The sequence below is a fragment of the Festucalex cinctus genome, chromosome 11 (assembly GCF_051991245.1).
Source record: "Festucalex cinctus isolate MCC-2025b chromosome 11, RoL_Fcin_1.0, whole genome shotgun sequence".
Lineage (NCBI taxonomy): Eukaryota > Metazoa > Chordata > Actinopteri > Syngnathiformes > Syngnathidae > Festucalex > Festucalex cinctus.
The window spans coordinates 2,107,557-2,132,395 of record NC_135421.1 but is presented as its reverse complement, the minus strand read 5'-3'; the positions used below and the strand labels follow the sequence as shown (position 1 = coordinate 2,132,395).

The 24,839-nt window shown below is 44.0% G+C and overlaps 1 protein-coding gene and 1 long non-coding RNA gene across 4 annotated transcripts in view; both read left to right on the top strand.

Annotated features, from left to right (window-relative positions):
• The window catches only part of LOC144030661 (methylmalonic aciduria and homocystinuria type D homolog, mitochondrial-like), a 167,251-nt gene that overhangs the window by 121,703 nt on the left and 20,709 nt on the right, over window positions 1-24,839 (top strand). For all 3 annotated transcript variants that reach the window (XM_077537134.1, XM_077537135.1, XM_077537136.1), the window contains one exon: window positions 16,245-16,331. In XM_077537134.1, coding sequence (XP_077393260.1) covers window positions 16,245-16,331 — 87 coding nt within the window. The remainder of the gene's footprint in view (window positions 1-16,244; window positions 16,332-24,839) is intronic.
• LOC144030664 (uncharacterized) lies at window positions 2,500-6,812 on the top strand. Its single transcript, XR_013287314.1, has 3 exons — window positions 2,500-5,029; window positions 5,535-5,588; window positions 6,493-6,812. It is a non-coding gene; the product is annotated as an uncharacterized LOC144030664 (long non-coding RNA).

Sequence of the window (24,839 nt, the reverse complement as noted above, 5' to 3'; positions counted from 1 at the left end):
GAGAAAAACGTAGAAGAAAAATCGTAAGAAAAATTTTTTCCAATGGGTGGCGCTATCAGTACGATGAAATATAAGTTCGTAGATGTTTTAAGGGCTAGACTCTCATCAAATGTGTGAAATTTTGAGAAGATTGGACCATCTGGGTCAAGTTAAAGCAGCTTTTATTCTCACGAAAAATTATCAGACTTTGCGGCACTGTATAGGCCACGCCCTTTGGCGAAAATTTACAATATTCGGTGTGGGCCATGATCAACATGTTAAGGTGTTTCTGACCAATTTTCAACTGGATCCCTTCAACGAGCTAAAAACGTAAATTATGACATTTATTGTCACCACTATGTGGCGCCATATGTATAACTGAATTTTATTAAATAGATGTTTTCAGGCCGTGACTATGAAGTTGCATGAGAAGTTTGAGATTTTTTGGAGCTTGTACATGGGGAGTTATTAAGCATTTTGTCTTCTTGGACAAATGAAATTTTAAAGGCAATATTTGATGCCCCGCCCCGTCATATAGTATTCCGAAAAGTCTAGATATTTTGCCCAGTTGTTGTCTCAGGTCTTGAGATGATACATGCCAAGTTTGAAGTCAATTCGATTAAAACTGTTTGCAAAGTGGGGAAAAGTATGACCACAGTGAATGTGCAAAAATGGGCCAAAATTGGACATTCAAAAATTCATAACTCACTTGCTGTACGTTTTAGCTACATGGTCCCAATTGACTTTTTGTGCGTCCCGGGGTGCTACACGTGCCTGCCAATTTTCGTAGCTCTAGGTCAAACGTACCGGGATTGGTTTTTATTTTTTTATGCTAGGGGGCACTATAGAGTCTCGTTGTTAGGACATCAGAATATCACATTTTTCGCCGGGCCCGAAGAGTGTGCAAATTTCGGTGAGTTTTCGTAAATGTTTAGGTCCTCAAAAATGCGTTTACGGAGAATAAAGAAGAAGAAGAAGAATTTTTACAAAAACAAGAGGGACCCCGCAGCGGTCATTGCTCGGGCCCTAATAATTCTTACAAAAACAAGAAGGACCTCGCAGCGGTTGCTGCTCGGGCCCTAATACCTAGACTAAGCAATTTCTGGAGAAATTGCGTGGGAATGCTGAAAACTGAATGCTAATAGCTGAATGCTAAGCCGAATGCTAATAGCTGAATGCTAATGAAGGAAACAAAGAAACTGTGAAAATTACAAAGTAATTACCTATTAATTACTAGTAATAATAGTAGTAGTAGTAGTAGTAGTCGTAGTAGTATTACCTAGTAATTATTAGGTAGTTATTTGTAGTTAAATGATTGTGACATTTTATGTAATTGTAGTGAACAACAACAAATATAAAAACAAACAACAGAATATATTTTGAGTACAATACTGTATGTGTTCATGCAATCTACTACAAAGTTGAGCCAAACTGAAACTAAACTAATTAGATCGATATTTTCATGCCAGTATTGATCCGGTATTGATACTGTCGAGGTATCAATAATATCGATGACCTAACTTGTCGGGCTAAAAGTCATGGCTTATGATGTAGTCATATTTAAAAGTGACATCTGATGCTGAACACTGAATGGACACTGGCAAAAAGAATTGTCTGCAACATGGCCTTGGCTGATTGCTAATACTCTGCTGCCACCTGCTTGCCGATTTTGAAACATGGAACCTAATAACTACCAATATAGATATACAGTGGAACCTCGACTTACGAACGTCTCTTCATACGAAATTTTTGAGTTACGAAACTCCTCAACGGGAAAATATTGCCTCTTGTTACGAAATAAATTTCTAGATACGAAAGGTAAAAATACATTACCGAACGCAACATACTTTTGGCTATGGCTATTTCCTACCATAGGTACCTATGAGCGTAAATACTAGATCGGTGTTTGTGCATCGTTCTGGCATCCCATTGGCTAAGAGGAACCTTCTACCATAGGTATGAGCGTATACTAGATCGGTGTTTGTGCATGTTTCTGGCATCCCATTGGCTAAGAGGAACCTCTACCATAGGTATCTATGAGCGTATACTAGATCGGTGTTTGTGCATGTTTCTGGCCTCCCATTGGCTAAGAGGAACCTTTACCATACTTATGAGCGTATACTAGATCGGTGTCTATACAGCGTCCTCATCATTCATCCCGCAGCCCATGAGGTGTTCGATAGTTTTTCGTAAATGTATGAACGAATTTGTACAAAAATTCAAACAATTGGTGATTGATGAAGGCACTGTAAGTTTTTAATTGCGACGAGACGGGCCTTTTTTTTTAAAAAAAAGATGCCTCGCCATACCGGAAGTTTCCATGAAGTTTCAGAATTTGTTTAAAAGAATCGCCCAGAAAAAGTGTTCACCAGTCGGGCGTTTGCTCACTAAGATGATGTTTGCATTGGACATTAACAAAGGATTTAAAAAAAAAAAAAAAAAAAAAAAAAAAAAAAAAAAACATCCATGGATCAGTTCTTTACAAAACACCAGGCAAAAAAAAAAAAAAAAAAAAACACTTCTGAGAGAGGAGAACATGAACCAGAGGGCAAAAAAAACGATGAGGACAGCAATTAAAAAGGTAAATGACCATCATTTTTATTCTTAACTCTATTCTTTGTTATTTACATTATGCACAACTCTCATTTATTGTGCAATAATCTAATTGTAACATGTATTTGTTACATGTTTTGATGCATTTTTATGCTTTATAAAACATTTATGTCTGAAATTTGGGAGGCTTGGAACGGATTAGGGCATTTACATGGAAAATGCGTCTCTACTTACAAATGTTTCTACTTAAGAACTTTCTTCCAGAACCAATTAATTTCGTAAGTAGAGGTACCACTGTAATAATGAATATAGAACGGATAATATAGAAACAAAACTGACATGGATGTGAAATAATTATTAGTGACAATGATTAGTATTAAATATTGCATTCCTACTAAAGAGTTACCCGCACTGTATTGGAACCCAAGTTCTCCATGCGGCAGGCAACTAAGCTATCCACTGACCTAACTTGTCTGGCTCAAAACTCATGGCTTATAGTGTATCTATATTGAAAAGTGACATATGATGCTGAATAATGGTTAAATCACATCAATGAAATTATAGAATGCATTATGCAATATGGATTAATTTTGAAGAAATAGTTTGTCAAATGACATTTAACGAAATAGATGTTAACTTGTATTATGACGAAAAAAAAAAAACGTTTCTCTATCCGGGGTTTGAACCGGCGAACCATTCGTAGGGCTGTCTTTGCTATGCACCTGGCTCAAGTGCCTCACCCAGCGAGCCAACCGGACCTGTGAGCAGCAGAGCAAATTGGCGTATTTGTAATTTAAAGTGCCATCTGAAAGCCATCAGCGCTGATTTGGGACACATGTCTTTCATCATGTCAGTATAACGCATTTCCTGGTGTGATAGTCAGTTGTTATACTTAATGTCCGTTTACATAATTGCCACGGGACACATGTGCAATGTACAGTCGGCGGTGGGCTTTGAACCTGCGACCTCCTGCTTACTGTACATGCACTCTCCCAACTGCACCACTGAGCAGTATCAGAAAGCCAGTCAAGATGGTCTGTTGTATGAATGGAAGTGGGCGTGGGAAATGGGACTTAGAAAGATTTCAGTGTCAGTCCCATTAAAAATGAATGGGGAAAAGTTTATCTTTAACATTAAATTATGCGAGTACTGTAAGTAATATGGAGTCAAACGATAAATACCCTAAAAGGCGTGAATTTTGTCAGCAAGTTGAAATTTCAGCATTCCCACAATAATAATTTTTACAAAAACAATAGGGACCTCGCAGCGGTTGCTGCTCGGGCCCCAATAATAATAATAATAATAATAATCCGATCGAAAAACAATAGGGACCTCGCAGCGGTAGCATCGCTTGTTGTACTCATTGCACAATGTTGCTTTTATTGTCCAAAGGGGCAATCAAAAATTAAATAAAACAAAATGAAAAAGCACAAACGTTTGGATCAGTCTGATGCCAGTGAACAATTTGAGTGGTGGAAACTAAAAGAATATTCATAAATTACTTAGTTATCACACTTACAATGAGTTTACAATTTTTGTAAAAATACCGTAAGTGGGGTATTTTTTTTTTTTTCATCCCTCAAGGGCTAGGTGGCGCTGCATATACCTATAACTGAATGTTGTCATAGAGATACCTTCAGGCCTTGACTATAAACATACATGTCAAGTTTGGGATTTTTTGGAGGATGTACCATCGTTTTTCATTGTGAAACGTGTTTACCTGCACGTCGGTGTACTGGCACGTTGGGGTACTGTTATATAGAACAAGAGGCGCTTTCACACCGCAGGAACTTATGAAGGAACTTCCCTATGTTCCGGGGGAGTTTGTCCAAAGTTTGCGTTCACACACAAAACCAGTTCCGGGTCTGGGGGGGTCGAAACGGTACTACCTAAGTTCCTAGGCCTGAGGAGGGTATTTGGGTGTACCCTGAACTACACAAGGTGGGGGCGTGTTGTCTAGTGTGTTATGATTGGTTGACTGGGTGAGGAGGTGTGTCGTTTTGGTTAGATGATTTTTTTTTTCCCGCGGTAAAGCCGCCATTTCTTCTTTACTATACTCTATCGGGTGCTACGACTTTTTCTTCAAACATTTCGGCAATGGAAGGATTAAAAAACCGAGAGGTGGACGGACGAGGAAGTACAGGCTCTCCTGAGCAAACATGGGACGAGGAGACCCAACGGCACTTCGAAAGTCCAACAAGAAACGATAATAACCGCGAAGCAAGCAGAGTTAACATTACACACACAAAAGCAGGTGAGGGAAAAGCTAAAGAAACTCCAACAGGACTAAAGGAAACTCAAGGACCACAACAACCACAGTGGAAATGACCGCAAAATTAATAAATGTATGAAAGACTGGACGACATTCTCGGCCACCGGATGGGTTGTACCACCAATAGTACAAAGGAGGACTCTGCAATCACCATGCTGGAAGCAATGTGCAAGGACACGGCAGTGTGCGAGGATTCATTGCCAACAGCCTTGCTAACACACGAAGGTAAGACAGAATTGCCTCAAGCACATCTTTGTATATAAATTTATTTAGGTCGATGCTTGGTCGCAACGTGGCTTTTACACCGCGCTAGCATTAAACTTTTAGCGTAGCATGTTAGCTTAAGCTTGGCAAAGTCACGCATCCAGGGCAACTCCGAGCCCATGTAATGTGAAATCAATCCTAAATCAATTAACCTAGTAAACGAAAAGTATTGTAGGCAGCTAACGATGAAATAGCCCTGCTTTCAGTGACGAAATTGAAAAGCTTCGTGAAAAGGACGTGTGGAAGCTAGGCATACTATTCACTGTTAAAAGCAAAACAACCACTTCGGTTTTTTTTGGGTTTTTTTTTTTCCTTAATACAAAGCTCTGCATTCAACGTAACTAAAACGTTTTAACTTGTTAGCCTCATCACCTAACAACTAATAAAAAAAAACAAAAAAAACAACAACAACTCATAAACAGTTCTAGGGAAACTGAAAAATAATGTAATAATAATAATAATAAAGCTGGACCTTCTCTGTGCTCTCCTTTACGTTATGATGCCTCCCTGAACAGTCCTGGTATGTTTCATTTCATTTTATATAACTTCAAAAGCTTCATTTAAAACTTTTAAAGCAACACCCCACTCACAAGTAATTTTGCTTCGTTGAATAAGGCAGTGTGTTTGTTTGTTTATTGGACATTATAAACAAATGAGTAGCAGTTAACATTTTAAAAGAAAGAAGAAACTTATTGCAATCATTCATAATAGTTTACATGTTCAAAGGAGTAGAAAGAAGTTAAAAACTTGTCTAGTCCTACCCATTCTTTATATCTACTGACTCATTTCATTAAAAAAAAAAAAAAAAAAAAAAAAAAAGTACATTACTGGAATGTATTAATTTACTACACATTTTCTTTTACTGGAATGTACTAAAAGAAAATGTGTAATCCTGCTTGTGTAAACAATTGCACCTTAACACATGCGTGCATTTGTCATTAACGTATGTACATGAAATTCATAGGCATACACAATAATAAATCCTCATACTCACATATACAATTTTCATTTCCCTCATAATGGTGCATTGAGAAAGGGGAAAAAAAAAAAGTTACATTCCTGCAATTTTACTAGTGTGTATTGCCTAAAAAAGCTTCAAGTGCATGCCGCCATATTTGGCAATGTAGTGTGGCATATTCTGTTCTGTAACTATGAAAAATGAAAGTGCATTAACATGAGTGCCGTGTTTTACCCCTACCTAAATCATTGTACTGTACTCTTACTCATTGCACGAATCTGTTGAAACCGTTTAAGTCGATGCGTTAGGAAGGTACAAGCGAGGATGGTCCGTCCACAAGCAGAAACTGCGCCACTCGAACAGAGTTTCCTGCCCCTTTGTCAAGTTCCAATAAGTTCAAAGTCATGTAACTGGAAGCTCATCAAAAGTATTTACTGTCACTCATTGTACATTTACATCCCTATAGGTTAGCGGACACGGGACCGAGACCACCTATTTTTGGAATACCTGCACCAATTTGATGAAAAGAAGGGGGAGTCCACGAGTGCAATGTTCTTAGAAGAAATGCAGTTGCACAAGGAGGACCTTGAACTCAGACGCGAGCAGCACAAGGAGGAAGTTGACCTCAGAAGCGAGGAGCGCAAGGAAGATCAACACGTGGCACATGAGCTGGTTGAACAAAGGCACGACAGAGAGTTCCAAATGGGCTTCCTGGCAGTCCAAAACAGACTTGTGGACACAAATAAGCCAAATGCATAAGTAATAAATGCTTTTGTTTTCATATCACTTTTGTGGTTCTGGTTTTTTTTCCACACGAATAAAAACTTATGCTCAATGAATTCTTTTTAATGTTTTTATTTTTGACAAACAGTAATGCAAACATAATTACAGCGTCCCACCATTCAGAGGTTCTGATGTTCTTCCACTCCCTGCGCGGAACACACCCAGATTGGTAGAAGTGGCAAATCTGAAACAGAAACACAACAAATTAATAAATGTTAATATCTACATTAATTACTTTTGTGCAACAGCCTTGTGATTTACATGACAGAATACCTTAAAATAGCGGAATATGCACCAATTTATGGCCCTATGATAAACCACTGGCTTGAGGCAATCTGACACTTCCAAAATCAGCACTTTTCCCAAAATCCCGGCACCTTTGTTCTAACATTCGTGCATCGTCAAAGAAAGCAAGCCATTTCAACACTTTGGATCGGTCAATCATGTGTTTAACAGAACAAAAAAAAAAAAAAAACATGCGGACAGACTAACAATACGTCCAGGTCCAACGGTATTATGAAATACGCAGCGTACATGTAGCGTGAACAGCAACTCGACATCAAGCCCTATTTTGCCGTGAATTGCACGAGAACTAGGCAGGAAACACCAGTTTCCAGCGATTGCCCTTTTCATGGCAGAAAGTACGACAAAATATCAACAAACGACCGACGCGCGGGGACACACGCAAGTAGACGTGCAACTGAACGCGCCAGTCATACGTTGTGTTTAAGGCACTAATACACTCTGTAACTTCATTTTTTTTTTCGTGTTCTCCACCTTGCAAGGGGAGCTCCGTTACATGTTACAGCTTAATTCCGATGTGAAATAAATTTCGTATAATTGTGTTTAAACCTTACCAGTGCACGTCTTCGTGCTTGCAGGTTTGACTGTCTTTCCAAGTGAGCAAGTCCTGCCCATTTCTCATCTTGATGTGGTAATACGGCGGGTCCCAATGGTTCTCATCAACCTTTCCCGTGAAGTTCTAATTGCTGCAAACACAACTCTGTACAACATGACAAGGAAAACGAAAAGATGATATGCCTTGTATCATAACAAATGGCGATGGAGGGTCAAAGGTCGCGTTTTTCAACGTCACACTGGTTGTTTGTCATTCAGTTTTACCGGTACCGCCACTTGCTGGACAGGCGGGGTAGTGCTGTTTTTTTTCCTCCCCTGACATACGTCATCAGTCTCATTTGAATAAACTACCCTGCCTGCTTTCATGCCGTGTGAACGCAAACTCGTGGGCCGCTCACAAGTTCTTCGGACCCGGAACTGACTCTACCATGAACTCAAAGTTCCTGGGCTTTTTGGTGTGAAAGCGCCTAAGGACCGTCTAAAATGTAAATGTTTTATTCCATGCCTTGTGTGTGCAAAGTTTCATAAAAAATGCCAAAAATATGCATAATTCCCAAAATAAAATCAAAATGGCGGATTTCCTGTTAGGTTTAGCAAATGGCTATATAATACTTTTTTGTATGTCTTAGGCTGATAGATATCTGTCCCAATTTTCACAAATCTAGCATAATCATTAGGGGTGGGAATCTCTGACATGAGGCCGATTCGATATGTATCTCGATACACAAGTTGCGATTCGATTGAAAAATGATTATCTTTCAGAACAGAACGGTTCGATACGGTTTGATTAAGTATGGGAACGATACAATTTTCGATTCGATACGATTAATTTCAATATTCAAAACTTATAGTGACATTTGTTGCTTGTAAACATTAATCTTAAAACACCACAAATTTTTACAGTATCTACAAATGTGTAAAAAAAAGAACAACAACAATGTCTTCTATATTTTTATATATTGAATCAATTATTTAAATGGACCGGAACAAAGGGCTGGGCGATATGACTGAAAAATGTATCAGTTTAAATATTTATTAGTTGTTATTGACAGTTATAATTGTTTTTTGTTTTTTAATTCAAAATCAGGATCAGGAAAACAAAAGGCTGATAATTCAATTTGAAATATAAATATTTAACCTTTAAAAAGACACCAACACAATAAAACAGAATATGTCCACATTGTGAAGTATTTCAGAAACATAAATTTAAGACATGACATAAACCTACCGTCCAGCCAAAAGAAATATGAAGCCACCTTATGGAACAATAAATCTAACAAACACATTTTAACAACTTAATATATCCAAAAATATTTACAAAAGTGCATTTCCCTTTTTATTAACAATTTTTGTTTTTAACAATTTTTGTTTTTCTTTGCCATCACATTCATTTTTGGTTAATGTATGACATCTTTTTTGTTTTTTTTAATCTGAGACACGATGATGACCACGGAATCACGACTGTTTGTTTCGTTTTTTGGGCTGTCGTTCATTTTGAGTTTTATGACGTAATTGCGGGGACGTCTCAGTTCCCTGCTGCTCATGCTAGTTGTGTACATTGACAGGGAGCCACAAACTGAGAAATTAGATACTTGCAGTGTGCGTTTAGCTTAGCTGGTGTGTTGGCTGTGGGACATACCTGTGTCGTTTGAAGTTTGAGTTATTCTTTTTGGCTCGCGCGCAGTACCAACGCCGGCCCGGGACATACAAGTGCACCGAGAGGACTCGATAGCCATGGGAAATACCGAGATGTACGGCACCGGCTTCTGCTAACTGTCTCCACTGTTGCATGTTGTCACTCGTTGTGCGCGCGCGCGCCGTGCTCGGTAGGCTCCCCCCAAGGTGCGTAACGTCTTTGCATTATGTTTACAACATCCGGGGAATGAAGCGTCTCTGAGTGCTACTTTGCTAGCTCTCTGTAAACACGGAAGTAGCTTGAATAGTGCTGCTACTGAAATGTAAACAAAACAAGTAGAGCACGGTGCAGAACTCTTGCTATTGTTATGAAAACCATAAAGCCTCACTCGCAACCGATTCACAGCAACGCGATATCCGGTCCACAGCTTTACAAGCAATGTATCTAAGGATTCCCGGCGGATTTTGTATCGGTTGACAAGTCTGCTACCAATACGGCCGTTTAGCTCCCCTTGACGATGGTTCGGTCGAATCGGTTTTTTGTCCCACCCCTAATAATCATACAATTGGAAAAGCTTCATAAAAATCTCTAGAGGACGCTATTGAGCCATTTATTGCAAATTGAAAATAAATCTCTAAAATATTCATGTTCATGACAGGTCTGATGCAATGCATCAATGCATCGCTATGGCAACGGCGTGCAACAAAATAAAAAACTTTTGATAACTTTGCATCCTAAACATCGTTAGATGAATCACACCAAATTTAAAGACGGTCGGATAAATTAGTAGGAGTTCGTTAAAATGTGACCCCTCTGAAAGGCCACAAAAAAAACAAAAAAAAAATCAAATCCCAACGTAAATCAAAATGGTGGATTTCCTGTTTGGTTTAGCACAGGGCTCCAAGAGACTTTTTTGTACATCGTGGGCTGTTATGTATGCCTCCAAATTATCATAACGCTAGGTAAAACGTACAACCGGGAATAATCAAACACTGCCTATCTAACTATTCTACCGTAAGAAGAAAAGAAATATAATGAAGCTCATGAAAATAGGAAAGGAATACGAACGAATGAGGAAACAAGAAAGGAGAAATTTAACTTGCCAGATCTTTGATATGTTTGAAATGTAAGTTGCACACAGTGTTATGCCGAATTGGTGATCAAAACGTGCACTTACAATTTGGGCGTCGCGTCAAGCGTGCACAGAGGGAAAGTCTTTGAAGAAAAGGGGGCAAAAAAAATAAATTTTCGTTGAAAAAAGGCAAGACAAATCAAAAGGTATTCCACAGGTGGGCGAAAAAGACACTGCGCGTTGCTCCAAGGCGACGGGGTTTGCACAGCTCGGCTCCCGATTGGCCAGTGAGATCTTTCTTCGGGATGGTTCAGTTCTGCCGCGGCTGGCGGGGTTGAGAGATGTGTCTCAGCTGTCGAACCCCAGGTGTTGGAGCTCAGGTCTGCTGTGGGGGGGAGGCAAGCCATTGGAGGAGCTTGCACCGCGGCAGGGCGTCTGTGAAGAGCAGGTGAGGTGTGGTGCAGTTTTGACGCAGTGCTAGTGCGCTCGAAGTCATTGCGCATGCTGGAAGCGCACCGCCTTGGTTGTGGGGTGACACGGGTCGTGGATCTCGTTGGCGATGTGTGGTCACCGAGGAGGAAGAAAACAAAAAAACACTAAAAGGAAACAAAAGCAAAGCAAAGAGTCTCTTTGTGGTCAACGTCCGGTCTTGGTTGCGCGCGGTGTAGGTTAGCGCACCTACTTTGGTGGCAACTGGTCGCTGAGAGAACAAAAGGGCCCCGTGTTTGGATAAATGGCACCAGAGAGTCTTTGACAAGTTTGTGGAACGGAGAGTCCAGAGTGGGAGAGGTGTGAGAGAGAAGAGGAAATGTCCACCAGCGGGTTCGAGGATTGCCGCAGCGACAGGCAACGACCACCTTTCGGCCGCAGATCCGATCGGCCGCCTCAACAATGGAGGCGCGGAACATGGCCCACTCGGACTCAATGTCCCCCGCCTCGCCCGGTACAAGGGAGAAGTTCTGTCGGAGGTGGGCGTTGAAACTCTTTCTGACACACGCCAGACATTCCCAGCACACCCTCACAATACGCTTGGGTCTGCCAGGTCGGACCGCATCTTCCCCCACCATCGGAGCCAACACACCACCAGGTGGTGATCAGTTGACAGCTCCGCCCCTCTCTTCACCCAAGTGTCCAAAACATGCGGCCATAAATCCGACGACATGACTACAAAGTTGATCATCGAACTGCGACCTAGGGTGTCCTGGTGCCAAGTGCACATATGGACACCCCTCTGTTTGAACATGGTGATCATTATGGACAATCCGTGACAAGGACAGAAGTCCAATAACAAAACACCACTCGGGTTCTGACCGGGGGGGCCGTTCCTCCCAATCACGCTCCTCCAGGTCTCACTGCCATTGCCCACATTGAAGTCCCCCAGCAGAATGAGGGAGTCCCCGGGGGGAGCACTCTCCAGCACACCCTCCAAGGACACCAAAAAGGGTGGGTCCTATCAGCTGCTGTTTGGTGCATAAGTATGCCCACACCTGCTCTGCGCCTCTCACCGTGGGCAACTCTAGAGTGGAAGAGAGTCCAACCCCTCTCGAGAGTATTGGTACCAGAGCCCAAGTTGTGTGTGAAGGCTAGTCCAACTATGTCTGGTCGGAATCTCTCGGTCTCCCAAGGCAGCTCCTTTCCCGCCAGAGAGGTGACATTCCATGTCTCAAGAGCCAGCTTCTGTAGCCGGGGATCGGTCCGCCAAGGTCTCCGCCCTTGGCTGCCACCCAGCCCACTCTGCACCCCTCCCACCGGTGGCGAGCCCTAGGGGTGTGCCAAAAAATCGATTCATAAAATAATTGATATTCTCATTTATTAATCGAATCGATATTTAATATCCAAAAATCAATTTTATTTAAATTAGAAATGAAGAAGAAGGGGAAAAGGTAGTTGTAGCCCACATGCTGTTTTTGTGGAAAAAGGCACTTACAATACAAAATTAATAAATGTTTAAACAAAAACAAAAAAGACTTTGTTTCTATTTGTCATTTTGTCAAGCAAAGCAGACTGGAGTAGATCATGACAATGTTGTGCATATCTGTAAATTGAAGCAGAAATCATTTGTCAATCAAATAATTTTGAATCGAAAATCAAGAATCGATTCTGAATCAAATCGTAGACCCAAAAATCGTATTCGAATCGAATCGTGAGACAATCAAAGATTCCCAGCCCTGTGGTGGATATAAAATAAATAAATAAATAAATTAATTGTTTTATATAAAAGTCATCCATCCATTTTCCAACACACGGAACATGACGTGTTTAAACAGATGTAAAATTGTAGCTAATTACAGGGTTCTTGCAGGAAGTTAAAGTTTAGACCTTTTTTAGACCATTATGACAAAATTTTAGACAAACTTTGAGACCAACATTTAAAAAAAAAAATTCAAATATTCAAACACATGCAAATTGACATGTTGAGTTTCCCTATAATTTGACTGACAAATGTTTATGCTTTAAATGACTGTGGTGACGGTCAATGAAACAAAATTAGCAGTGCAGTAGGATGCACACTAGTTTTTATTTTATTTTATTTTTTTTATTTTTTTAATAATATTGTACATGAATATGAAGTCAAACAGCGTAATAGACACATTAAAGTAAGCAAAAAAGGGTTAAAATCTCGGACAATGACCTTGCCTGCTATTGGAATTGACTTTCCGCTGATATTTGAACAGTTCTTGAAAATTTCACGTTCATATCTTTTTTCCTAAGGTACTGGTTGCTATGGACATTTGAAAGATGCAAGTAACAAAACTTTAAAGCCCTTTTTCTCAAAACTAGCGATTTCAACCAACATTAAAACTTCTGTAACTTTTGAGCTACATCCATGTATTATATATCATTTTAAAGGGAATTACATGCAGAATTCGAATATATCAATACCTTTTGCCAGACACACATGTATAAACATCAATAAATATTAGTAGTTTAGCTTGCAAAGTTGGATGTTGGCCAATGGGAAGATTGAGACCTGGTGCTGGTGTTATATATACTGTGAGAGACAATAATACAATATATTGTAATGTATTGTCCCACCATTTTTACAGAGGTAGAAGTGTGCACCACTCACATGAATTTATTTGAACTGAAAAGATTATTTTTAGATATTTACAACTAGTTCTATTTCATCTCTCCCACCGCCAGGTGGCAGTGCTGAAACAGCACGGAAATCCACTATGCGCATCCGTCACTCGAGAAAGAATACATGGGTACTGGGCCTGGGAACGCCTGGGGATCACGCCGGCGGAGCTGGTTGAAGTGGTTCGGGAAAGGGAAGTCTGGGCTTCCCTCCTAAAGCTGCTGCCCCTGCGACCTGACCCCGGATAAGCGGGGATGGATGGATGGATGGATGGATGGATGGAAACTGAACACTGTCTCTCTTTGACCTCTTCGCGCGGTTCACTCACTTTGTTTGCTGCTGTTCTTGTCCGTCGCTGATTGCCTGTGATCTTGTCGATCGGGGCTGCGGGTGTCCTCCACCCCCCTTGGCTGCGACGGTGCTGTGTATTTTCTCGTTTTTGATGGACTTGTGTGAGGACGTTGGAGCTTCCTTCCCTCTTCACCAGATTTTCAGCACCTCGTTGTGTGCCACTTTAAATTAACAGTGCATATTTTGTATGTCAGCAACTGTTGCTGTCTTGCTGGGGGTTACTTTGAATTTCTTTTGCTGGTGATGGTATTGACCCTCTCCTGGCTTGCGGTATCGTACCTGATGCTGTCGCTACCGTTGTTCCCTTTTGCTGTGCTTATAAGAACTTGAAGGTACGGTTGAAGAATGAGAAGGTACGTTTTTCGTATTCTCTCCTTGCTTGTTGCGCTACTCTACTTACTCGGCTGCTACCCGTGGTTCGCCAGCTACTTTGATGTTTTATGGTATCATTTATCATGCCCTCTGCTAGCTTATGACGGCACAAACGGTAACAGTGCTTATTGTGGATGTTAGCAAACGTTGCCATCTTGGGGCTTTGACTTGCTTTTGCTGGTGTTGATTTGTTGTGATTGTATTGTATTGGTGTTAATGTTTTATGTTATGTTTGTTTTTTTGTCTTTCTGTAAAGCGCTTTGTGACAGTTCAGGCTGTTTGAAAGCACTATATAAATAAACTTGAGTTGAGTTGAGTTGAAAAGGACTTGCTCGCGAAGGTACCGTTTTTCGTAGTCTCTCCTCGCTTGTTGCGCTACTCTACTTACTCGGCTGCTACCCGTGGTTCGCCAGCTGCTTTGATGTTTTATGGTATCATTTATCATGCCCTCTGCTAGCTTATGACGGCACAAACGGTAACAGTGCTTATTGTGGATGTTAGCAAACGTTGCCATCTTGGGGCTTTGACTTGCTTTTGCTGGTGTTGATTTGTTGTGATTGTATTGTATTGGTGTTAATGTTTTATGTTATGTTTGTTTTTTTGTCTTTCTGTAAAGCGCTTTGTGACAGTTCAGGCTGTTTGAAAGCACAATATAAATAAACTTGAGTTGAGTTGAGTTGAAAAGGACTTGCTCGCGAAGGTACCGTTTTTCGTATTCTCTCCTCGCTTGTTGCGCCACACTTACTTGGGTGCTGCCCATGGATCGCTTATCATACCCTCTGCTAGCTTATGATGGCACAAACGGTACACTTTTGTTTGCTTTGCAGCTTTGTTATGTCTAGTTGCTGAAGAGGCTGGTTGCCGCCTCCCCTCCCACAGAAAGCCTGCTGCCCATTAAAGCCTAATTTATGCCTCCACGTTTGCTCTCGCGTCGATGAGCGCCGTCGATCACATGATCGACGCGAGCCATGAATTTTAAGTGCTGCGTCGCTCGTGGCCGGCCGACGTGCACACGTCGCCAATTCTTGGACGCACGTCGATGGCGGGGCGTCGCTCGCTTCTGATTGGTCCGTTCGATGGCGTTTTTCTTTTTTTTCTCTCTCTCTCTCCCCGCCCCCCGCCCAGATAGTTTCCGTGAAGGCAACTGGCGGCGCAAATCGACTTCCCTGCTCGGAGACCACGGCTGTGCATGTGGATATGTGCCTGGGACGAGAGGCGGAAAACAACAATAACTAAAAAAAAAAAATAAAATAAAAAAAAAACTGTGTTCGCTAAGCGCACGGCTGTTGTGTTTTGGCGAGTTTACGGCCGACACCGGTGCAAATTGGCAATAATTAATTGCCACGGTGATGAACTTACTCTCCCCCCGGCTTTGTTTCGTGTTTCTGAATTAAATTGAACTTCCTGAATCCGTCATAAAATGCAGAGGAATCGCCACTCTGTGGCGGCCCAGCCATAGCGACAGCGGGACTTGGTGTGAAACTCCAGCAGACACCGATGTGTATTGCGCACAAGTCGGAAGGCAAACGCACGAGCGGAGCTCCAACGTGACGCCTCGACGCGAGCCTCTCGCAGAAGCATACTGAGGCCTTAACCTGTGCGCTCTCCCGGCATGTTGGTTTGTGGCTTCTACTCTTTTGCGCTGTCCGTTAGACGTTTCTACTTGCGATAGCATCAGGTAAGCGGGAAGAGCTCTACGTTCTATCTGTTAGCCCCAAGTGTGTTTGTTGGCGCCCAAATATCTTCTTTGAGTTATGTCAATGTTGTCAGCTGAACTGAAAGAATAAGTAAAGCTAGTATTGTTGCGGAAGCCCCTCAGTGAGGTATATTTTCCAGGGTCTTCATGACATCGCTGGTATTCAGAGTTCCGTGCTGTTTTCAGCACTGCCACCTGGCCAACGGGAGTAACGAAATACAATGACAGTTACGAATATAACTCCCGAACGACCTCCAGCATTGCTCGTCACTCAATGCCCTTTGCGCGAGACTATGAGGCAAAAAAAAACCCTGAATCTTAAGGGCAGGTGCTCGAACAAAATACATGTAACTAAACGATAACCTTTGTAGTTTGTAGATGGAGCGAAGGAGATCTGCCTCATACTGCAAAGAGAAGGATTCTGGGCAGACTTCATAGATCCGTCCTCAGGCCTGGCGGTAAGTAGCCCGGAAACCAGACTCATTTCTGTACCGGTGAGTATGTTTGGACACAGACATCAAGCACATTTATGAGGCAGGACAAACCGATCCAAACAGAACCAATCAGCGGATGTACATCTTTTGGGCTCATCCTAGTACATATTTTTGACCGAGTGTAGTTACCATAGTTAGCAAAAAAATATATAGCCGACCTTCTGCACATACGCGCCTTGCAAACTTACCGGTGAACTGTGAGTGGCGCTTCTCCCAGTCTTACCTGTGGGATTTTCGCCATAAACCTGGAGGCGGGGTTCGAAGGCGAGCGTCTGTTGGCCGGGCCTGTATCCATGGGGCCCGGCCAAGCACAGCCCAAAAAGGTAACGTGTGTCCCCCTTCCCATGGGCTCACCACCTATGGGAGGGGCCAATGGGGCCGGGTGCGTAGTGAGCTGGGCGTCAGCCAAAGGCGGGGGCCTTGGCAGTCCAACACCCGGCTACGGAAGCTAACTCTTGGGACATGGAATGTCACCTCTCTGACAGGGAAGGAACCCAAGCTGGTGTGCGAGGCTGAGAAGTTCCGACTAAATATAGTCAGACTCACCTCCACACACGGCTTGGGTTTTGGTACCAATCCTCTTGAGAGGGGTTGGACTCTCTTCCACTCTGGAGTTGCCCATGGTGAGAGGCGCAGAGCAGGGGTGAGCATACTTATTCACCCCCAGCTTTGCACCTGTATGTTGGGGTTTACCCCGGTAGACGAGAGGGTAGCCTCCCTCCGCCTTGGGGTGCGGGGACGGGTCCTGACTGTTGTTTGTGCTTATGCACCCAACAGCAGCTCAGAGTACCCACCCTTTTTGGAGTGCTTGGAGCGTGTGCTGGAGAGCGCTCCCTCTGGGTACTCCCTCGTTCTGCTGGGGGACTTCAACGCTCACGTGGGCAGCGACAGTGAGACCTGCAGTGGAGTGATTGGGAGGAACGGACCCCCGATCAGAACCCGAGCGGTGTTCTGTCATTGGAGTTCTGCGCTCATCACGGACCGTCCAGAACAAAAACCATGTTCAAACATAGGGGTGTCCATATGTGCACTTGGCACCAGGACACCCTAGGCCGCAGTTCGATGATCAACTTTGTCGTCGTGTCATCGGATTTGCGGCCGCATGCTTTGCACATTCGGGTGAAGAGACGGGTGGAGCTTTGGTCCATCATCCGGCATCTCAGGAGAGGAGAGCAGTGCACCATCAACCCTGTGTATAGTGGAGATGAGGTGCTGCTGACCTCAATTCGGGACGTCGTGAGTCGGTGGAGAGAATACTTCGAAGACCTCAATTCCACCAACACGTCTTCCTTTGAGGAATCAGAGTCTGGGGACTCTGAGGTGGGCTCTCGTATCTCTGGGGTTGGAGTCACTGAGGTGGTTTGTAAACTCAGTCTTTTCAAGTCAAAGGACTCAAGTTAGTGTTGTGTCGGTCACGTCCGATTCATTCTTTAGAACGAATCTTTTCAGTGAACGTGAGTAGGGATGTCACGATACCAGAAATTTAGTAGTCGATGCCGATACCACTGAAATTACACGATTCTCAATGCCATTTCGATACCACGGTAAAAATAGAAAATAAGCAATAAATTCTATGTACTTCAACATACACTCCTTTATTAGAAGTGAACAAACAATGATACTGTGTTCTTAAACAGAACAATTGGCATGTAGCTTTAAAGCATTGAATTAAAATACTGTGCATTAATGTATTAAACAATAGAGTGAACAATAAAATAAAAATACTGTGCATGTACTAGCTAAGTACAGTAATAGCACAACTAATGTATAAAGCTTACAACAATCTACTCTGCCATAGTATTCAGAAGCCATTTGAAATTAAAGAGAGTCCTTATGACAGAAGGGGTACAAGTGTCTACAAAAAAAATCAAAATAAGATTAAAAAAAAAAATAAGATATATATATATATATATATATATATATATATATATATATGTTCAGAAATATAGCGTTCCGCTTGGCCACCCTTTTCCGACTGAGGACCATGGTCTCGGATTTGGAGGTGCTGACCTACATCCCAACCGCTTCACACTCGGCTGCGAACCGCTCCAGAGTTGGAGATCCCGGCTTGATGAAGCCTACAGCACCACATCATCTGCAAAAAGCAGATGCAATACTGAGGCCACCAAACCGGAACCCCCCAACGCCTCAGCTGCACCTAGAAATTCTTTCCATAAAAATTATGAACAGAATCGGTGACAAAGGGCAACCTTGGCGGAGTCCAACCCTCACTGGAAACGAATCCGACTTTCTGCCGGCAATGCAGACCAGACTCTGGCAACGGGCGTACAGGGACCGAACAGCCTGTATCAGGGTGCCCGGTACCCTGTAATCCCGAAGCAGCCCCCACAGGACTCCCCGAGGGACACGGTCGAACGCCTTCTCCAAAGCCACAAAACACATGTGGACTGGTTGAGCAAACTCCCACGCACCCTCGAGGATCCTGCTGAGGGTGGAGAGCTGGTCCACTGTTCCACGGCCAGGATGAAAACCACACTGCTCCTTCTGAATCCGAGATTCGACTTCCCGACGGACCCTCCTCTCCAGCACCCCTGAATAGACCTTACCAGGGAGGCTGAGGAGTGTGATCCCTCTGTAGTTGGAACACACCCTCCGGTCCCCCTTCTTTAAAAGGGGGACCACCACCCCGGTCTGCCAATCCAGAGGCACTGTCTCCGATGTCCACGCGATGCTGTGTCAACCACTACAGCCCCACAACATCCAGAGTGTTGAGGAACTCCGGGCGGATCCCATCCACCCACGGGGCTCTGCCACAAAGGAGCTTTCCAACCCCCTCAGTGACTTCGACCCCAGAGATAGGAGAGCCCACCTCAGAGTCCCCAGACTCTGCTTCCTCAAAGGAAGACGTGTCGGTGGAATTGAGGAGGTCTTCGAAGTATTTCCCCCACCGATTCACGACATCCCGAGTCGAGGTCAGCAGCACACCATCGCCACTATACACAGTGTTAATGGTGCACTGCTTTCCCCTCCTGAGACGCCGGATGGTGGACCAGAATTTCCTCAAAGCCGTCCGGAAGTCGTTTTCCATGGCCTCACCGAACTCCTCCCATGTCAGAGTTTTTGCCTCACCAACCGCCGAAGCCGCGTTCCGCTTGGCCAGTACCCGTCAGCTGCCTCCGGATTCCCACAGGCCAAAAAGGCCCGATAGGACTCCTTCTTCAGCTTGACGGCATCCCTTACACCAGCGGGTTCGAGGATTTCCGCCGCGACAGGCACCGACCACCTTACGGCCACAGCTCCGATCGGACGCCTCAACAATGGAGGCGGCGGACATTGAGTCCGAATGGGCCATGTTCCGCGGGACAAGGGAGAAGCTCTGCCGGAGGTGGGCGTTGAATCTCTTTCTGACAGGGGATTCCGCCAGACGTTCCCAGCAGACCCTCACAATACGTCTGGGTCTGCCAGGTCGGGCCGGCATCTTCCCCCACCAACGGAGCCAACACACCACCAGGTGGTGATCAGTTGACAGCTCCGCCCCTCTCTTCACCCGAGTGTCCAAAACATGCGGCCATAAATCCGACGACATGACTACAAAGTTGATCATCGAACTGCGACCTAGGGTGTCCTGGTGCCAAGTGCGCATATGGACACCCTTATGTTTGAACATGTCTTCGATATATATGTATATATATATAATGTATATATAAGGTAAATATATGTATATATATTATGTATATATAAGGTAAATGACCATCATTTTTATTCTTTACTCTATTCTTTGTTTTTTTACATTATGCACAACTCTCATTTATTGCAGTAATCTAATTGTAACATGTATTTGTTACATGTTTTGATGCATTTTTATGCTTTATAAAACATTTATGTGTGAATTTTGGGAGGCTTGGAACGGATTAGGGCATTTACATGGAAAATGCGTATCTACTTACAAAATTTTCTACTTAATTGTATTAGACATTTGTAAATATAAAAATACACATTATTCAGAAATACATGAAAATGTCCAAAAAATACAAATTAGTAAAAAGGTATATTTTTGACCAAAATTACAGAGAACACGTGAGAAATTAATATACAATATTAGCAACTGCAAAAATGTAAAATATTACACAAACTAGCTTAAAATACACAATCCAAAATAATACACGTTTTGCATATGAGAAACAATAATCACGTACTGTCAACATCAGTTCAGACAACTGGCTTTTCTCTGAATATTGCTCACACGCTCCATACTACACTGTAACATAAGAAACAATCACTCAGCAACAGTTATGTCTTGGCGTGTTATCAAAAATATATGAACAAATACTTAATACACTTATACTGATTCCTCAAACTTCACTCTAAAATCTGTTAAATATCTGGATGTGAGCAGAAGAACACAAGAAAGAAGAATGAATTTCTTTTTCAACAACAGTTCAGAATACTGGCTTTTGTTTTGAGAAACACGAGTAACATGTCTTCATAGTTCACCGTCGCGTAAAAATAACCTGTATAAATAGAACACGCGCACACACACACATAAAAAAAGGATTAACCAAATCAGTTCAGACCACTGGCATGTCATCCAAGCTGATTAGATTTATGCAATGTAAGCAGCACTGCTATTTTGTGAGCACCAAAAAGTTGCAGAATAGTCCCGAGTACTCAACACTAATACACAACACGCTACTGACTGCTTCCTCACAGACGTGCACAAGCACAACGTGGGATAAAACAACACCTGAAATATTTTTTGGTGTGGAACTCAAATTAACAACTGCGGTCAGGCCAGCCACCACTCGAAAAGACGAAGTCAAGCCAGCCGCCCCAATGATTGTTAATACTGTGCATTACGGTAACGTGCCGCCGTGCCCCTGCGTTGGCCACCTTCAAAATAAAAGCTGCTCAACACCTGGTTTAGGGTTTAAAATAAAGAATCATAAAAAAACAACGGTTTGTTATTCCAGAACCAGACCAGTTCTGAGGGACACTACACCACCCCAGGTATCCAGCCAAAGTACTTTGAACAAAATCTGATGTTGCATTTCAAAATAAAACTCATTTGAACATTGCAATCTCGACTATAATCCCTGATTTCAAAAAATCATAAAAAATTCATGGTTTGTTATCCCAGGAGCAGACCAGTTCTGAGGGACACTGCAGCACCCCAGGTATTCAGCCAAAGTACTTTGAACAAAATCTGATGTTGCATTTCAAAATAAAACTCATTTGAAAAATGAGATCTCGACTATTATTGCTGATTTAAAAAAATCATTAAAAATTCATGGTTTGTTATCCCAGGACCAGACCAGTTCTGAGGGACAGTACAGCTGTCGTCCTTCGTCCACCTATGAAAGCGCAGTAACGCCCCTCCCCCTCGCGAGCATGCGTGTGTTTAAATTTAATTTAAAATGTCATTTAATTTAATAGTTTTACGTTTTTAATTTGTTTGAATGGTTTGTTTTATTCTAAAATCACTATGGTATTACATAGATTAATTTATTCAAACCAACAGTTTTCAATTAAATGACATATTTAATATGACGTGTGATTGTATATTTAAAATGGATTATTCTTTGTGTGATATTTAGTTCAATCATTTATTCAAGTAAGCACTTAAAAAAAAAACACATTTATTTTTTATTTATATATATATATATATATATATATATATATATATATATATATATATGTATGTATGTATGTATGTATGTATATATGTATGTATGTATGTATGTATGTATGTATGTATGTATGTATGTATATATGTATGTATGTAGGTATATATGTATATGTATGTATGTAGGTATATATGTATATGTATGTATGTATATTTATATATATATATATATATATATATATAGCTTCAGGAGGGAAACCCAGACTTCCCTCTCCCCAGCCACTTCAACCAGCTCCTCCGGTGGGATCCCGAGGCGTTCCCAGGCCAACCGAGAGACATAGTCTCTCCAGCGTGTCCTGGGTCGTCCCCGGGGTCTCCCGCCAGTGGGACATGCCCGGAACACCTCCCCAGGGAGGCGTCCAAGAGGCATCCGAACCAGATGCCCGAGCCACCTCAGCTGGCTCCTCTCAACGCGGAGGAGCAGCGGCTCGACTCTGAGTCTCTCCCGGATGACCGAGCTTCTCACCCTATCTCTAAGGGAGAGCCCGGACACCCTGCGGAGGAAACTCATTTCGGCCGCTTGTATCCGGGATCTCGTTCTTTCGGTCACGACCCACAGCTCGTGACCATAGGTGAGGGTCGGAACGTAGATCGACCGGTAAATCGAGAGCTTTGCCTTTTGGCTCAGCTCTTTCTTCACCACGACGGACCGATACAGAGTCCGCATCACTGCAGACGCTGCACCGATCCGCCTGACGATCTCCCGCTCCATCCTACCCTCACTCGTGAACAAGACCCCAAGATACTTGAACTCCTCCACTTGGGGCAGGATCTCATCCCCGACCTGAAGACGACACTCCACCCTTTTCCGACTGAGGACCATGGTCTCGGATTTGGAGGTGCTGATCCTCATCCCAGCCGCTTCACACTCGGCTGCGAACCGCTCCAGTGAGAGCTGAAGGCCCCGGCCTGATGAAGCCAACAGCACCACATCATCTGCAAAGAGCAGAGATGCAATGTTGAGGCCACCAAACCGGAACCCCTCCACGCCTCGGCTGCGCCTAGAAATTCTGTCCATAAAAGTTATGAACAGAATCGGTGACAAAGGGCAACCTTGGCGGAGTCCAACCCTCACCGGAAACGAATCCGACTTACTGCCGGCAATGCGGACCAAACTCTGGCAACGGTCGTACAGGGACCGAACAGCCCGTATCAAGGGGCCCGGCACCCCGTACTCCCGAAGCACCCCCCACAGAACTCCCCGAGGGACACGGTCGAACGCCTTCTCCAAATCCACAAAACACATGTGGACTGGTTGAGCAAACTCCCACGCACCCTCGAGGATCCTGCGGAGGGTGTAGAGCTGGTCCACTGTTCCACGGCCAGGACGAAAACCACACTGCTCCTCCTGAATCCGAGATTCGACCTCCCGACGGACCCTCCTCTCCAGCACCCCTGAATAGACCTTACCAGGAAGGCTGAGGAGTGTGATCCTTCTGTAGTTGGAACACACCCTCCGGTCCCCCTTCTTAAAAAGGGGGACCACCACCCCGGTCTGCCAATCCAGAGGCACTGTCCCCGATGTCCACGCGATGTTGTAGAGGCGTGTCAACCACGACAGCCCCACAACATCCAGAGTCTTTAGGAACTCCGGGCGGATCTCATCCACCCCCGGGGCCCTGCCACCGAGGAGCTTTCCAACCACCTCAGTGACTTCGACCCCAGAGATAGGAGAGCCCACCCCAGAGTCCCCAGACTCTGCTTCCTCAAGAGGAGACATGTTGGTGGAATTGAGGAGGTCTTCGAAGTATTCCCCCCACCGCTTCACGACGTCCCGAGTCGAGGTCAGCAGCACCCCATCGCCACTATACACAGTGTTAACGGTGCACTGCTTTCCCCTCCTGAGACGCCGGATGGTGGACCAGAATTTCCTCGAAGCCGTCCGGAAGTCGTTTTCCATGGCCTCACCGAATTCCTCCCATGTCCGAGTTTTTGCCTCAGCAACCGCCGAAGCCGCGTTCCGCTTGGCCATCCGGTACCCGTCAGCTGCCTCCGGAGTCCGACAGGCCAAAAAGGCCCGATAGGACTCCTTCTTCAGCTTGACGGCATCTCTTACCGCTGGTGTCCACCAGCGGGTTCGAGGATTGCCGCCACGACAGGCACCGACCACCTTACGGCCACAGCTCCGATCGGCCGCCTCAACAATGGAGGCGTGGAACATGGCCCATTCGGACTCAATGTCCCCCGCCTCCCCCGAGACAAGGGAGAAGCTCTGCCGGAGGTGGGCATTGAAACTCTTTCTGACAGGGGATTCTGCCAGACGTTCCCAGCAAACCCTCACAATACGTTTGGGTCTGCCAGGTCGGACTGGCATCTTCCCCCGCCATCGGAGCCAACACACCACCAGGTGGTGATCAGTTGACAGCTCCGCCCCTCTCTTCACCCGAGTGTCCAAAACATGCGGCCGCAAATCCGATGACACGACTACAAAGTCGATCATCGAACTGCGGCCTAGGGTGTCCTGGTGCCAAGTGCACATATGGACACCCTTATGCTTGAACATGGTGTTCGTCATGGACAAACCGTGACGAGCACAGAAGTCCAATAACAGAACACCGCTCGGGTTCCGATCAGGGGGGCCGTTCCTCCCAATCACGCCCCTCCAGGTCTCACTGTCATTCCCCACGTGAGCGTTGAAGTCCCCCAGCAGGACGAGGGAGTCCCCAGATGGAGCGCTCTCCAGCACACCCTCCAAGGACTCCAAAAAGGGTGGGTACTCTGAGCTGCTGTTTGGTGCATATGCACAAACAACAGTCAGGACCCGTCCCCCCACCCGAAGGCGGAGGGAGGCTACCCTCTCGTCCACCGGGGTAAACCCCAACGTACAG